Source organism: Myodes glareolus, chromosome 24, assembly GCF_982192425.1.
Source record: "Myodes glareolus chromosome 24, mMyoGla1.1, whole genome shotgun sequence".
NCBI classification, from domain to species: Eukaryota; Metazoa; Chordata; class Mammalia; order Rodentia; family Cricetidae; genus Myodes; species Myodes glareolus.
The window spans coordinates 30,163,320-30,177,748 of record NC_142049.1 but is presented as its reverse complement, the minus strand read 5'-3'; the positions used below and the strand labels follow the sequence as shown (position 1 = coordinate 30,177,748).

Below are 14,429 nucleotides of genomic sequence, written 5' to 3'. Positions count from 1 at the left end.
TTTGGTGCTGTTGTTTGTTTGTTTCAAGACAGAGTTTTTTGTTTTGTTTTGTTTTGTTTTGTATAGTTCTAGTTGTCCCGGAACTTGCGCTACAGAACAGAATGACCTGGTCTATTGTCCCACAGATCCAGCCTCCCAGGTGCTGGGATTAAAGGCGTTCCCTGCCACGCCCGGCCTACAATGTAAATCTCATTTAAGATGTTTTACTTGTCTGCATGTGTGTGTGTGTGTGTGTGTGTGTGTGTGTGTGTGTGTGTTTGTGATTGCGGGTGTTTGAGGAGGCTAGAAATGGGCAATGAATCCCCTGAAGCTGTAGTTACAAGCAGTTGTGAAACGACTAACAGGGTACTGGAATGTGAAGTCAAGTCCTTACCAAAAGCAACAAGTGCTCTTATCCTCTACGTCTTCTCATCGGCTAGCCCAGATATGAATACTTAAAAGCGTAGAAGCCGCAAGTCCATTCTGAAGCCTTAACTCGGAAGCGGCCCATTTTAATGCAGTCTAGCCGCCTGGCCCGACCTTAGCTCTGCTGGAAGCCCAAATCCGGCTTAGAAACCTGAATCGCTGGAGATTTCACGTAGTCTCCGCCCCTGTGGATGGAAAAGGGGACAATCCCAAACACCCCTCCCTCGAGGTGCACTGAAGTGAGAGAGAGTGCCTCTCGCGTGTTCTCATCTTTTGAACACAAATGTCTGGAATCTGGGCTCTCCACACTCCAGAAACGCTCCAGCCCGGAACCTAGAAGCAAAGACGACGATCGCAACGCTCGGCGGGGGCCTTCGATTGCTTTTGCCTGGTGGTCGAGCTGCGCGCGACTGCGATTGGTACTGCCTGGCAGCGCGGCGCGGTGCACTGTGGGACTCGGCACTGGCGGGAGGCGCAGGCCGGTGGCCGAGGTGAGGGGACTCTGGCGGCGGCAGGATGGTGAAGTTGACGGCGGAGCTGATCGAGCAGGCGGCGCAGTACACCAATGCTGTGCGGGACCGCGAGCTGGACCTTCGCGGTGAGTTAGGCGGAGCGCGGGCTGCGTCCCTGCTCGGCGCGCGCCCGAGAGGAGCGGCCCCGCCGCGTGCGCCGAGGCCGGAGCCTGGCCCGTGGGCCTCCCCGCCCGGGTCCGGGTCACCTCGCATCGACTCCGTCAGGGCCCTTTGGAGCCATCTCCTACCCGCCCCAGCTAGCAGACACGGCTCCTCGATTCCTTCCCTGGTCCGTACCCGTTAGGCTTTGCCCGGCTCGTTCAGCAGCCTGAACTGTTTGAGATCCAGGCAAGTAGAAATTGGTGCATACAGGATGGCGACCGGCTGGTTTTTAGCAAGTTCGTTCATATGACACGTGAGAGTAGGTTAGATATAAGTGAAAGTTATCTTAATTATACAGTAATCCCCTTTTGGATTTGTTTATTTGCTTTTGAGACAGGGTCTCCTGTCCCCAGAGCTGGCTTCAAACCGCTATGTAGTTCAGGATTACCTCGAACTTCCGACCTCTTGCCTTCCCTTCCCGAGGTGCTGGGTTGAAATGTATGCCCCGTGTTTATATGATGCTGCGGATGAGGCCAGGACTTTGTGCATGATAGGCAAGCACTCGCCCCACAGAACCAGATCCGCAACCCCTGATAATTCACTTTTATGAAGGTGTTTTCAAGATTGAACTGTTTGACCCAAGACTTAATCATTACTTCCATGTGAGGGGTGGTGGACACCCTTCACCTGTTGAGTTGGTTTTAAAAACAGCATTAGCCGGGCGGTGGTGGTGCACGTCCCAGCACTCAGAAGGTAGTGGCAGGCGGATCTCTGAGTTCGAGGCCAGTCTAGGCTCCTGTCTGGAATAAAACAAGACAAGTAACCCGGCGTAGCATTGAAAGTGTAATTATCAACCTAACTTTTCAAGAGATGGTTTTGAAAGCTATTAGAGTTGCCAGGTTTACGATTATTTAACTATGACCTGAGGCAACCACAGTCTCAGGGTACTGCGCTCTGCCGTTTGCTAACCTTGCTGGCCTATAGGAAATCCTAGTACGTTTGTTTGTTGAAATTAACGTTCTCAGGCAGAAGTCCGTTAGAGGAGCATCTGGACCCTTTTACTGTTTTGGCACATTTTGGGTCTCTGCCGCATCTCTGAAGACCATGCAGCCTTGAGAAGGATTATTTTGGTACCATGTTTTATTGTACTCCTTCACTACAGAGTTGTGTACTAAATGTCTTTACTTCCTCTGGTGCGTAGCTCGATGATGATGCCTATTGGATAGTCAAGGGGATGCGCACCATGTGATTTGTGCGCAGTGTGATTTGTGGTTTATATAAACCGTTTTCAGCTCTGGTGCGGAGGAGGGTGGCCAGGATACAGGAGGCTATACTGTTGAGTTGTGTGTTAACTCATCATGGAGCCCAAATAACGCAAGGACTTTGACCAGTGTGAGTGCCCTGTAGATGTTCTTATAAACAGTGGACACCAGTATTAGGAAGGTTGCTCTTCTTGTTCTTGTCCTCAACCTCGTCACTTCTACTACACAACCACACGCTTCGTGGCAGTGGCTTCCGTAACTCTTGTTTGTTGTTTCTCTTCAGTATTTTTGTGCAATAATGTCAGTTTAATACTTCTTGAAAGAATACTTCGTGTCTAATTACCATCAAATACTCCTGCTATTTTCAGAACCTTTCATTTATGTTAATATTTGTTGTTTGTATTTTTCCCCTCTACAGGATATAAAATTCCTGTCATTGAAAATCTGGGTGCTACCTTAGACCAATTTGATGCTATTGATTTTTCTGACAATGAGATCAGGAAACTGGATGGTTTTCCTTTATTGAGAAGGCTGAAAACATTATTAGTGAACAACAACAGAATTTGGTGAGTGTCTGCTAGCGAGAATACTTTCTTATTTGAAGTAGATGTTACAGCGTGCCTTGAAGACGGTGTATTATTATAATCATTATTATTATTAATGTGTATTAGTGTTTTTGCCTGTAAGTGTGTCTGGTGCCTTTGGAGGCCAGAAGAGGGTGTCAGTTCCCCTGGCGCTAGAGTTACAGACAGTTGCGAGCTGCCACGTGCATGCTAGGAATAGAATCTGGGTCCTCTGGAAGGACAGCCAGCATTCATAAGCTGCTGAGCCACCTCTCCAGCCTCTCCATGTCTCTTCTTAAAGGGAGAAATGAATCGAGCACTTTTCCTAAAAGATTGGGAGATTAATGTGGGCGTTTGTCTGACCTTACTGTTTACTCTTCAGAGATCTTTAATATTCATAGTTGATACTAAACTTTGAATTTAAAACATGTTGCTATGTATACATTTCAGATTCTGGAGCAGTTATCAACAGCATTGTAATAAAACAATTTCTAAAGGTCAGGTGTAGTGGTGCCCCCCCCTTAACCCTAACACTTGGCAGGTTGAGGCACGCCAGCTGATAAGAGATATCCTTAGCAAGTTCCACCTGGTGCTACATAGTGAGACCCTGTCTCAGTAAAATCTTTTTAATTAAATAAAATCACTTTTCACTGAGATGCTATACATCATACACCCTGCTCTTTTTTTTTCTTTGTAGTTGGCTTCTAGAATATAATTCTGTGAAATTAAGATCCTATTTGTTTTTTTTTGAGACAGGGTCTCACTATGTAGCCTTGGTTGGCCTGGAACCCACTATGAATCTGCCTGCCTCTGCTTGACAAGTGTTGGATTTGAAGGTGTACAGTACCACCTGGCTTTATCAGCTTTATGTAAAGATTGTATTAATATAGTTATTGAAAAAGATTGCTCATTCCTGGTACTGTTAGGGTCTATGGCTCTTGGGAAGAATTGTCAGGGGACTGGGATTGCAGAAGCTTTTATTAAGAAAAGATTCCAGGGGCTGGAGGCATGGCTCAGTGTTTAAGAGTACTGCTGCTCCTTTCCCAGTTCAGAGGACTTGGGCTCTTCCCCCAGACCAGCGTGGCAGCTCACCGTTCCAGTTCCAGGGAATTCAAGGCCCTTTTCTGGCTTCCACAGGCACCAAGCACATAATTGGTATTCAGACATAAGTGCAGGCGAAACACCCACACGCATAAAAGTAGTGAGTGGAGTTTTTAGGTAGAAGCCATTTTCATGATTAACACTTTCTTGGGATGAATGTGTTACACCAGCTCTGAGAATGCAGAATCATTGGTTTTTGAGTTTTCTGGGCAAAAAGTTGCAAATTGGCTAAGTAGTTTTTTTTTTTTCTGCCCTGGAATCTCACCTTCCTTGAGGTGGAATGTGGGAGAGCTGTTCTGAAATACTTGCAAGGGTAGAAATGACTGTCAGCTTGTTTATCGCTTTCACTGAAAGCCTTTCTATTTTTCTTTTAGCCGTATAGGAGAGGGACTTGATCAGGCGCTCCCCTGCCTGACAGAGCTCATCCTCACCAACAACAGTCTAGTGGAACTGGTAAGTTGAATGGAGGTACTGTAAAGGGTAGGGATGCTTCCTGTTCCTTTTTCAAGACCTAGTTTCTCGGTAGCTTTGGAGCCGTAGCTTTGGAGCCTGTCCTGGAATTCGCTCTGTAGACCAGGCTGGCCTCGAACTCACAGAGATCCGCCTGCCTCTGCCTCCTGAGTGCTGGGATTAAAGGCGTACACCACCACCGCCCAGCCCAGTGATAAGATTTTTTTAAGTCCACTATTAATTCTGCCTTTTAAATGCATTGCTTATATCCTATTTGCATTTAATGGTATTATTGGCATATCATAGCTTGTCTTTTGAGGGACACCCTTTGTCATGTGTTCTGTTTCTTTATATTGTATGTGTATGCGTGTGCACTGTCTGTGTCTGTCATTCTACTTTCCCTTCAAATGCTTTACAAGTCATTTGCTGTACCTATTTCTATTCATAGTCAGCAACCACAGTTTAAAGTCTACAATACCTTTACCCTTCTCAACTTTATTCTTTTTAAATATAACATTTTCATTCTTCGAGAATTTAATACATGTGTACTTGGTTTTGGTCGTATTCACTCCCAATTCCTCCCATATCTGCTCCTACCTTCTCACAATTTAATTTCCTTACCTTTTTGGTGAGATAGGATATTTCTACAGTCCTGGAACTCACAGATCCTCCTGCGTCTGCCTCCCAAGTGATGGGACTAAAGGCATGTGCCACCATGCCCAGCTCTCCCCCCCACCATTTTTTTAACCCGTCATGTCCCTCTTTGTGCTGGCCATGTGCTCTGAGGTATGGAACCATCTACAGGAGAATGGTTGAACTACCAGGTTCCTTCAAGAATACTGACTCTCCCTCCTCCTGTTTCCCCAGCTGTGAAAAGTTCCTCGGGTAGGGCTGGGCACTTGTGAGCCCCTGCCCCCTTCCATGCTGGAATATTGACTGGCTTGGTCTCGTGCAGATGACCACAGCTGCTCCGAGTTCATGAACAGTGCAGTGGTCCTGCCATGTTCAGAAGACACTTGTATTGCCTGGTCTTTTCCCACCTGGAGCTCTTGCGGTCTTTCCACTTGTCCTTCCTCAATAGTCTGGGGGCCTTGGTAGAAGAGGTATGATAGAGATGTCCCGGTGTGACTTAGCCCTCCAGAAACACATAGTCTCTACACTTTGGCCAGTCATAAGTTTCTTCATAAACTGCTCTCCACTCCACAAAGAAACTTCTCTGGTGAGGTCCAGGAACTGCACTACTAATCTGTGGGGATAGAGATACATATTTAAAGGGCAGTTTGATGCAGTGTCCTCTTAGCAAAATATTAATAGTTGACTCAGCTCTAGGACCTGTGAGCTGCCCAACCTTGGATTTTTAGCCGGATTTATTGTACCAGGCATGCATTTCCTCTTGTTGAAGTAGATCTTAGATCAAATCAGAAAATGGTTGTTTATATCATTAATGTTTGTGCCACTACTATGCCCATGGGTATATTTTGCCACATTGTCGTTACTGAACTGACAGTATTCATAGCTGGGTATGACTGTTGATGACATCTTATCTCAGCAGCCTGCCTAGAACTTCTGGTACTTTGGAAACTAACCAGCTAGTAGGAAACTTTCTGGTCAATACCAACTCAATTTCTCATGTCCTGTGCTGAAAGTGTTTGGTGCCTTCACCAATAGGGTCTTATCCTCAAGTTTCTGGTAGGCAACCTAGATCAACTATTAGCCTATATTGTATTTTGAGACAATCACTTAACTTTGTCACTCAGACTGACTTGTAGCTCCATATGTAGCCTAGGCTGGCCCTGAACTCACTACAGTCTTCCGGCCTTAGCCTTTCAAATTCTGGGGTTACAGGCATGAGCCGCTACACCCAGCTTTAAAGCCAGTGCTCTACCAGCATACAGCTGGGTATGTAGAAGGTCCCAACAGGGGGTCTTTCTGGAGTCAGTGCCTCTGGTGATGTGTTATAGAATCTAGGCCCTTTCGGGTGCTAATTAAGCCCCCATTACTGAGCTACAGGCCTAGCTATTCTTTTTCTTAAAACCGGCAGCATGCTGTCATTATGTTCTGTACTGTGATGTATAGCAGACACTTTTTATTTCTTTTGGAGTCTTTATGGTAGTGAGCCAGATTTCAAGCTCTAGTGCTTCCTCTGACAGCATGAAGATAACTGCTTGCTCTCTGAGAACTCCCTTCTCTCTCACTGCTTTTTAAAATTGTGACCCTCCTAACAAAGGTACATGCCATCCATTTACGGCCACACTGACCTTCTCTGTCCTCCCAGTTTGTTGTAGTGTGCATGCTGTAGAAGTGAGTACTCCTGCTTCATCTGTGAGATTTCCCAGTGTCCCTCTTGAGTTACTCAATTTAGGTCTATCTCAGGTTTTTTCTTAGTGTAGGACTTTGTCCTAGAAGGGACACAGTTTGACCAGCCAGGACTGTATAGCAAGACTCTGTACCATGTGGGAGAAAAGACAAGCATGAAGATCCACATTGCTATAGCCTCGTCACACTCTATCTGCATCTCCCTGTACATAATATTGGAACATGCAGATCCTTGGGCAGCTAGTCTCAAACTGAACATCTGTTGGTTATTATAGAGTTCTGTGGTTTATCATACACCTCCTTGCCTTTCCTCTACTTCGTTCTTCTTAAGTGCTGTGCAAGTCCTGTAGCGCTGTGCAAGTCCTGTAGCTGGCATCCCTGCTTATTCCCAGTGTATAATTTCTAGGAAATACCTTGTCTAGTTTGCTTGTAGCTTTGGATGATGGGTTTTTAGTTTTGCTAGCTTTGTTCCATCATGGTTTCCAGGACAATTTGGGAAGATGAAAATATGTAGCCCTGATTGGCCAGAACTCAATATGTAGAATAGGCTGGCCTCAGACTCACTGAGATCTCTCTGTCTCTGCCTCCCAAGTGCTGGGGTAAACACATGTGCCACCATGACTGGCCACCATAACTTTTTAGCTATACTATTCACCTTGTCTTTTAAAACCATTTGAAGAGAGGGGGCAGGGGAAGACTAAGATAACAGTGCCTTCTCTCAAAGGTAGTATGCTCCCTGGGCCACTTGGGATATACTAACAAGAAAGGACATTTGCACCAGGTTTGGCAGCATATACCCATTATTCCAACACTTGGAAGGATCAGGTTTGAAGATCATCCTAGGGTGCATAGCAAGTTTAGTGCCAGCCCAGGCTTTAGGAGATTCTGTCTCAAACAACAAAAACCCCACCTTAGACCAAGATCTTGGTTTGAGGTTCCTGTGTAAATACCGTGCTCGTAAGTAAGTCACCGATGTTGTCATTGGTTTTATTTTTGAATCATTGCTTAGTAGTCATTTTGAGATCGCTATAGGAAGTCAATTTTTTTGTCTTCTGTTGAAACAAATGCTGTTACTACCAAGACTTAAAGAAGTTAGAATATATTCATCAGTTCATTGGGTGGAAGATATTTGGATAGTTGTGTTGTATTAGTATCTGACTAGGTGCCAGGGCAGTGAAAAAATAAGTAAATGGTAGTGTGGATATTTGGTTCAAAGATGCTTGTCACTTCAAAATATCAGAATAGAAGCATGTCTATCAGCCTTGTTCTTACTTTGACCCTTATTTTATAGGGTGATCTGGATCCTTTGGCATCTCTCAAATCACTGACATATCTAAGGTATGGAAATCTCTTGTTGTGATAGTTTGACTAGTGACGTCCTTAACACTGTCAGGCTGCTGCTGAACTGCTCTTCCCTGGATGTTGTGTGTTCCTTGTGACAGTAATGTAGGAAGAGTGGTATGCTTTGTCTTGATTTATAGTCACTACACTTTTCAGATGACTTTCTCAGATGGAATGCTGAGTGAGATTGGCACTGTCCCTTTTTTATAGCATCCTAAGAAATCCTGTAACAAATAAGAAGCATTACCGACTTTATGTGATCTACAAAGTCCCACAAGTCAGAGTTCTGGACTTTCAGAAAGTGAAACTCAAAGTGAGTATTGCATCCTGGCTGTGAGTCTTTACAGAATGATCCTTTATACTTTCATGACCAGTTTTTTAAAGTTGCTTAGTAACTTTTTACCATTACATTGAAATTTATGTGTGAGAAAGAACACATTAAGTTGGGGTTGTTTGTTGTTGTTTTTGTTTTTCTTGTGGCAGTTTATGGCAGGGCATTGTTGGCCATTGCTGGCCAGATGCTCGAACTACACAGTGGGTTGGCTGCTTAGATGTGTTCCCAACAAGAAGTGTAGTATAGTCCAGCTGAGCAGCTCTGCCTGTTAGAATGGCTTTTCCTCTGTGGGAAGTGCTAATTCTCTGTAGTCCCTTGGGAGTCCCTCTTAGGAACTAGCAAGGTGGGGGCGTTTTGAGAGCTTTGCCCGAGAAGGTTGGACCACTGTGTCTCCTAATTTAAAGTTGGCTTTTGGTGTTTTTACCAGCCCAGAATACATCAGGAGAATTCTCTTCCATGTTATCTAAGGAATGCATCTAAATGCATGTGGTATTCCTATTTCAATTAACTCTGTGTGTGGTGTCGCTGTAGGAGCGTCAGGAAGCAGAGAAAATGTTCAAGGGCAAACGGGGTGCACAGCTTGCAAAGGATATTGCCAGGAGAAGCAAAACGTAAGACACGGATATCCAACTTAACTCCACTTCCCTTCAGAAACACCGTCTGTCTGGCAGTCTGCCTCTTAGAAAAATTAAACCAAACTGCTTAGTGTGCTAGTACATTTGAATGATGGTGCCGGCCATCCATGACATCGTGGGAAATTTCTACCAAGTTATCAGAGCATATGTTTTGGCTTACCATTTCGGTGTGTTATTAAACGTCTTGCTTTCTCTATTGGAAGATGGATCGGGTGGTGTTTCTGAAGGAGAGAGTTCTTGTATCAGTTTGTTAACAAAGATAAGATACTACACTGGTTGAATTACTTTCAAAAGCTTTTGAAAGTAAGAGAAGCAGCTTGCACCAGTCAGAATGTAACGATTATATTCTCCCTCCCAAGTTTTAATCCAGGTGCTGGTTTGCCAACTGACAAAAAGAAAGGTGGGCCATCTGCAGGGGATGTAGAAGCAATCAAGGTAAGAATGTGTGTGCCTGAGTTGTCAGACTGGAGAGAGCCGAGATGGGACAGGACAGCAGCATGGCCTAGTGCTAAACATTGTAGATCCCATTATCTCATAGTTCTTAGGAAGACTCTGGTAATTCTAGTTCAGGAAAAGACTACCTTAACGTGCCTATTTGACCAGACTTTGATTTGAATTAATTGCATGAACTAATCAAAGGCATCTGTATGTGTCTCCTCCTGGGGACGTTCACTTCTTTGAGCAGGATTTGCTGACTGGCAGCTCCTGTTGAAATATCTGTAGAAAATCCTAGTCTCCGGTAACAGAATTCCCAACAGATACTTAGCTTGGATTTTAGGCATGAAATGATTGATTGCTGCTTCTATTTTCTAAGAGCCTGGATCTCTCCTAAATACTGAAAATTGATGGCGTATTTTCTAGGTTGAATTTTGTGTGTGTGTGTGTGTGTGCTTGTTTTCATCCTTTATTATTTGTACAGTTTTTTTTAATTTATTTAACTTATTTATTTTATGTGCATTGGTGTGAGGATGTCGAATCCCCTGGACCTGGAGTTACAGACAGTTGTGAACTGCCTTGTGGGTGCTGGGAATTGAACCTGGGTCCTCTGGAAGAGCAGCCGGTGCTCTTTACCACTCAGCCATCTCTCCAGCCCCTATTTGTGCAATTTTTAAAATCCTCACAAGTCATGTACTAAATGCTTACAATTTAGATATCAAACTTCCATCAGAATATTTTTGCCTGTATTTAGATATCAAAAAAAAAACAAAAAGAGAAAGAAAAAGATTGAAATAAATTATTCAAACATACTGAAAGTCAGTATCAGCTTTGAATTTAAATTTTAGTAATTTAATTACCACAAACATAACACTAAATGTTGAATTCCTAAATTGTACTGCTCTCAAGTACTAAATAAGCTTTTTGAAAAGGACAACAGAATTCTAGCCACACTTAATCAAGTATCTAAAGTGTTTGATTGAGAGACCTTTTACTGCCCAGCCCAGGCTCCTTACAGGGCGTTGTGTCTATTTGAAGAAACTAATCAGATTCTAGGTTGATTTAATATGCCAATGCAATTCTTCCCCCATCACAGAACCGTGTGGTTGATGTTCTATGGGAAAGTTGCTAGGAATTTCTGCAGTGTCTGCTGGGTGGTAGTCATCATCCATCTTCCTTTTCCTGTGTTTTCCAGAATGCCATAGCAAATGCTTCGACGCTGGCTGAGGTTGAGAGGCTGAAGGGCTTGCTGCAGTCTGGCCAAATACCTGGCAGAGAGCGCAGATCAGGTGAGAAAATGTTCTCCGTGGAATTCTGAAACATCACATTTGGCATGATGAGCAGACCTAAAATCCCGTATTCAGGAGGTTGAGGCCAGAGATTCAGGAGTTAGAGGTCGTTCTTGGCTATAAAACAAAAACAAGTTTGAGATCAGCTTGAGCTACACAAGACCAAGACCTTTTTTGAGGGCGGGGGAATAGGAATGAAGGAAAGAAGTGGAAGTAGGGAGGGAAGGGCAATAAAGTTGATCCATTAGAATATTTATGGGGGTCTTTTCAAGTTGTAGCAAAACATTTTATAACATGGCAAGAGCAGAGTTCTAGAGGTGATTGTGAACTTCTAAGTCATATGCTACATAATGGACATCTTGGTGAACTGATCCATTACATATACAATAGTGATCCCATAAAGTAATAGCTTAAAAATTGCCTGATACTTTTACTGCATGCTTTCTATGTTTATATATAGATGAACAGTGGCATGTTGTCCAGGTTCATAGTTTAGAAAAAATAATTGCCTTCACCATATAGGTAGTTTAATAGCTTATACCATCTAGTTTGTGTAAGTATGCACTCTGTCCTGTTCATCTTCACAAAACAAGATCTCCAGTGATAAAATTCCTAGAACGTAGATTCCTGTAAAGCAAGGTATGACTATCGATGGTAATTTAGTGGTTAACTGCACAGGTTATATAGAGAGCCTGACCAGTACTGTCTTTGGGCAGGTTTCTTCATCTTAGGCAAGTTTAAGATAGGTACTATCATCAAAAGGTTTGGGGGAGGATTGTAATAATTGCATTTGGCACAGGGCAAGTTTTGGGTAGGTGTTAACTAGTGTAATGTTTGAATGTCAAGTTGTGTCAGCAAATTGAGCACTAGAGATACATTACTCAAATAAAGTAAGCAGGTATTACACATTTTGATATAAGTATCCCTAGGGATCACTACCACAGCAGCTTCTTGGGTATCATTATCCTTGAGCTGTTTTGTTTTTGGTTTTGTGACCCACTTAGTTTTAGTCATGGTTACTTGCATGAGCATGGGGCAGGAGTGTTTACTGGAACAAGGGCAACTTATAGTGGTTTCATTCCTGAAGAGAATGACCTCCTACCTCAGCAGCTAATAATTGCCAGTTGCTCCTCAGAGAAAGGATATAGGATAGTTTTAAGATCGGTGACATTGTTGCGCTGTTGTTCCTGGGCCCCTGGGGACATGCAAGGCAAATTATTTCTGTAATAAGTCCAAGGTGTTTGCTCTTTTCATTTAGTAGAATTTGCACTGGTGGGGAAGACCTGCTGGTGCCTCAGCAAGGAGTGTTCTTCCTTGTATCTACTCCCAGTAAAATTCATGTAATTTCACTCCCTGTCCTAGATGAAGGAATAGAAATGATTTTCTTTGGAACTGAAGATAGAGTTAAGATACCATACTTACGTCCCTGAGCAATCTCCAGCACCTGACAGTGTTTATTACCAATGATAAAATTGCAGATTCTTAAGCAAAAATTGAAGTTTGGAAAACTTGGGCTGGGATGTAAATCTGGTAGAACATTGCCTAACACACATGAGACCCTGGGTTCAAACTTCACTGTTAGTAGAAGGAAAACGTAGACCCACTGGTGTAATGTTGATATCTTCCTAGTATTTATAAACGTTTCTGGAAAAGTGGGAATATTAATGAAATTTAGTTTTCATGATACCGTGTCATGAAATTACTCAATATTCGAAAGATCTACAAAACAGGGTAAATGAATTTTTCCAAATACTCAAGTGTCTGTATGAATAGGTACAAGATCCGTTCAGACTACAAGGTGGAATTTGAGCTGCAGGTATGAATGGAAAGAGTTCCTTGAGAAAACTTCAAGTTCCCCTTGGGAATGGTCTGTGAGAAGCTGCTGTTTGCTTCTGACTGCAGATGTCACAGATAGACTTGAACTTCAGTAGTTTCTCTGCACACTTGAACAAGGAAACACTTTTTGTTTTTAGAGACAGGGTCTCTCTACATAGCCCTGCTGTCCTGGAACTCACTCTCACGAGGCTGGACTAACTCAGACATTCATCTGCCTCTGCCTCCTGGCTGCTGGGATTAAAGGCATATACTACCATATTCAGCATTTTTGTTTTGTTTTTTTCTTTTTTTCAGAATACATTGACCCTCCAAAAAAAGTATTTATCTGTTTGTTTATTTGGTTTTTGGTTTTTCAAGTCAGGGTTTCTCTTGTGTAGCCCTGCCTGTCTTGGAACTCAAATCAGGCTGGCCTTGAACTCTGCCTCCAAAGTTCTGGGATTAAAGGTATATACCACTACCACTCTGCAACCAAAAATCTTTAAAAATCCTTTTTAAAAAAATAAATAAATAAAAAATATCCTGCCACAGAAACACAACTAGAACCGTTGTGTGTTTGTGTGTATTTATTCACGTTTTGTTTTATTAATGTGTATGTGTCTGGTGAGTGGACAGGTAATACAAAATTGACACGACTTATGGTTTAATGGGTTTTTTCCAGGTCCAAGTGATGATGGTGAAGAAGAGATGGAAGAAGACACAGTCACAAATGGGTCCTGAGCTCTGTGACAGATAGGTTCTCTAGGGACAAGTCTTGCTTTTTGAGCATGGAGTAACAGCTTTGCTTGTGTCAACAACAAGGAATCTGTCAGCATTGCTGAGTGCTCAGAACTACTGCTGATAATTTTTTAATATGAATGTTGCTATCTAAATGCCCGTTTTCTACAAATGATAAAATAAAGGCCATTTTCTGTGCTGCCAAATTGCTGTGTGTTTGTGGTGAGATATAAGGACATGTTTAAGTTGGAAGTTTGGGAGTGTGTTCGTGTTCCCATTACTGGCCAAAAAGCAAGATGGGGAGAGAAGGGTTTATTTGTCTTATACTTCCATATTGCTGTTCATTACTGAAGGAAGTCAGGACAGGAACTCACACAGGGCAGGAATCTGGAGGCAGGAGCTGATGCAGAAGCCATGGAGGGGTGCTGCTTACTGACTTGCTTTTCAGACTAGCAGCTCAGGGATGGCACTACCCACTTTGATCACTAATTGAGAAAATGCCCTACGTTAGAAACTCATGGAGACATTTCCTCAATTGAGGCTCTGTCCTATCTGATGACTCTAGCTTGTGTCAGGTTGATACAAGAGTACCCAGTGCAGGGAGATGGTGTTTTTGAATAAACATTACTTCTAATTATGAAATGTAACAGATTCTTTGTAAAGGCAGGCAGAATTTAGGACTGGACAAATAAAACTGAACACGTAAGCAGCTAACAAATTTAAAATGATGTAAAAAATTTTAAGTAGGAATGAGAATAATCTTTGTTGGTGCTACAGCATGAGCAGAACAGTCTTCCAGCCTGCGGAACAGACATGGGTCATGGCTCTCTGTGGAGCAGGTTAAGGCACACTTCTCTTAGCATCTAGCTGTCTTAACTGCTTTCCTCATTTAGGAAAGACTTATTGTTAAATATCAGTGCCTTGCTTTCGCTACTCTGCCTAGTTCCCTTAACAGTGTCTCTCTCAGCCTGGAGTTAGGCCGGCAGCCAATCAGTTTCAGCAGTGCTGTCCCCACTCACAGTACTGGGGTTGTAGGTATGCATTTGTATAGACCCAGCTTTTTACGTGGGTGGTGGGGATTTGAACACAGGTACTCGGGCTGAACCATTTTCCCAGCCCCTGATTGGTTTTTCA

General features: G+C 43.2%; 1 protein-coding gene across 1 annotated transcript; it reads left to right on the top strand.

The window, feature by feature from the left end:
- Positions 1–843: 843 nt before the first annotated feature.
- On the top strand, positions 844–13,501 carry Snrpa1 (small nuclear ribonucleoprotein polypeptide A'). The gene is made up of 9 exons (XM_085682656.2): positions 844–1,003; positions 2,700–2,847; positions 4,320–4,398; positions 8,003–8,049; positions 8,263–8,365; positions 8,918–8,997; positions 9,381–9,456; positions 10,652–10,745; positions 13,240–13,501. Exons 1-9 carry the CDS (start codon positions 922–924, stop codon positions 13,296–13,298), a joined length of 768 nt encoding a protein of 255 aa, XP_085538782.1. The 5' UTR covers positions 844–921; the 3' UTR covers positions 13,299–13,501.
- Positions 13,502–14,429: the final 928 nt, after the last annotated feature.

Bases quoted from the DNA above. Each gene is read 5' to 3' on its own strand.
- Snrpa1 (XM_085682656.2), top strand. From the start codon at position 922: ATGGTGAAGTTGACGGCGGAGCTGATCGAGCAGGCGGCGCAGTACACC. The intron at 8,366-8,917 runs GTGAGTATTGCA...GTGTCGCTGTAG, and splicing joins TTCAGAAAGTGAAACTCAAA to GAGCGTCAGGAAGCAGAGAA. The intron at 8,998-9,380 runs GTAAGACACGGA...CTCCCTCCCAAG, and splicing joins ATTGCCAGGAGAAGCAAAAC to TTTTAATCCAGGTGCTGGTT.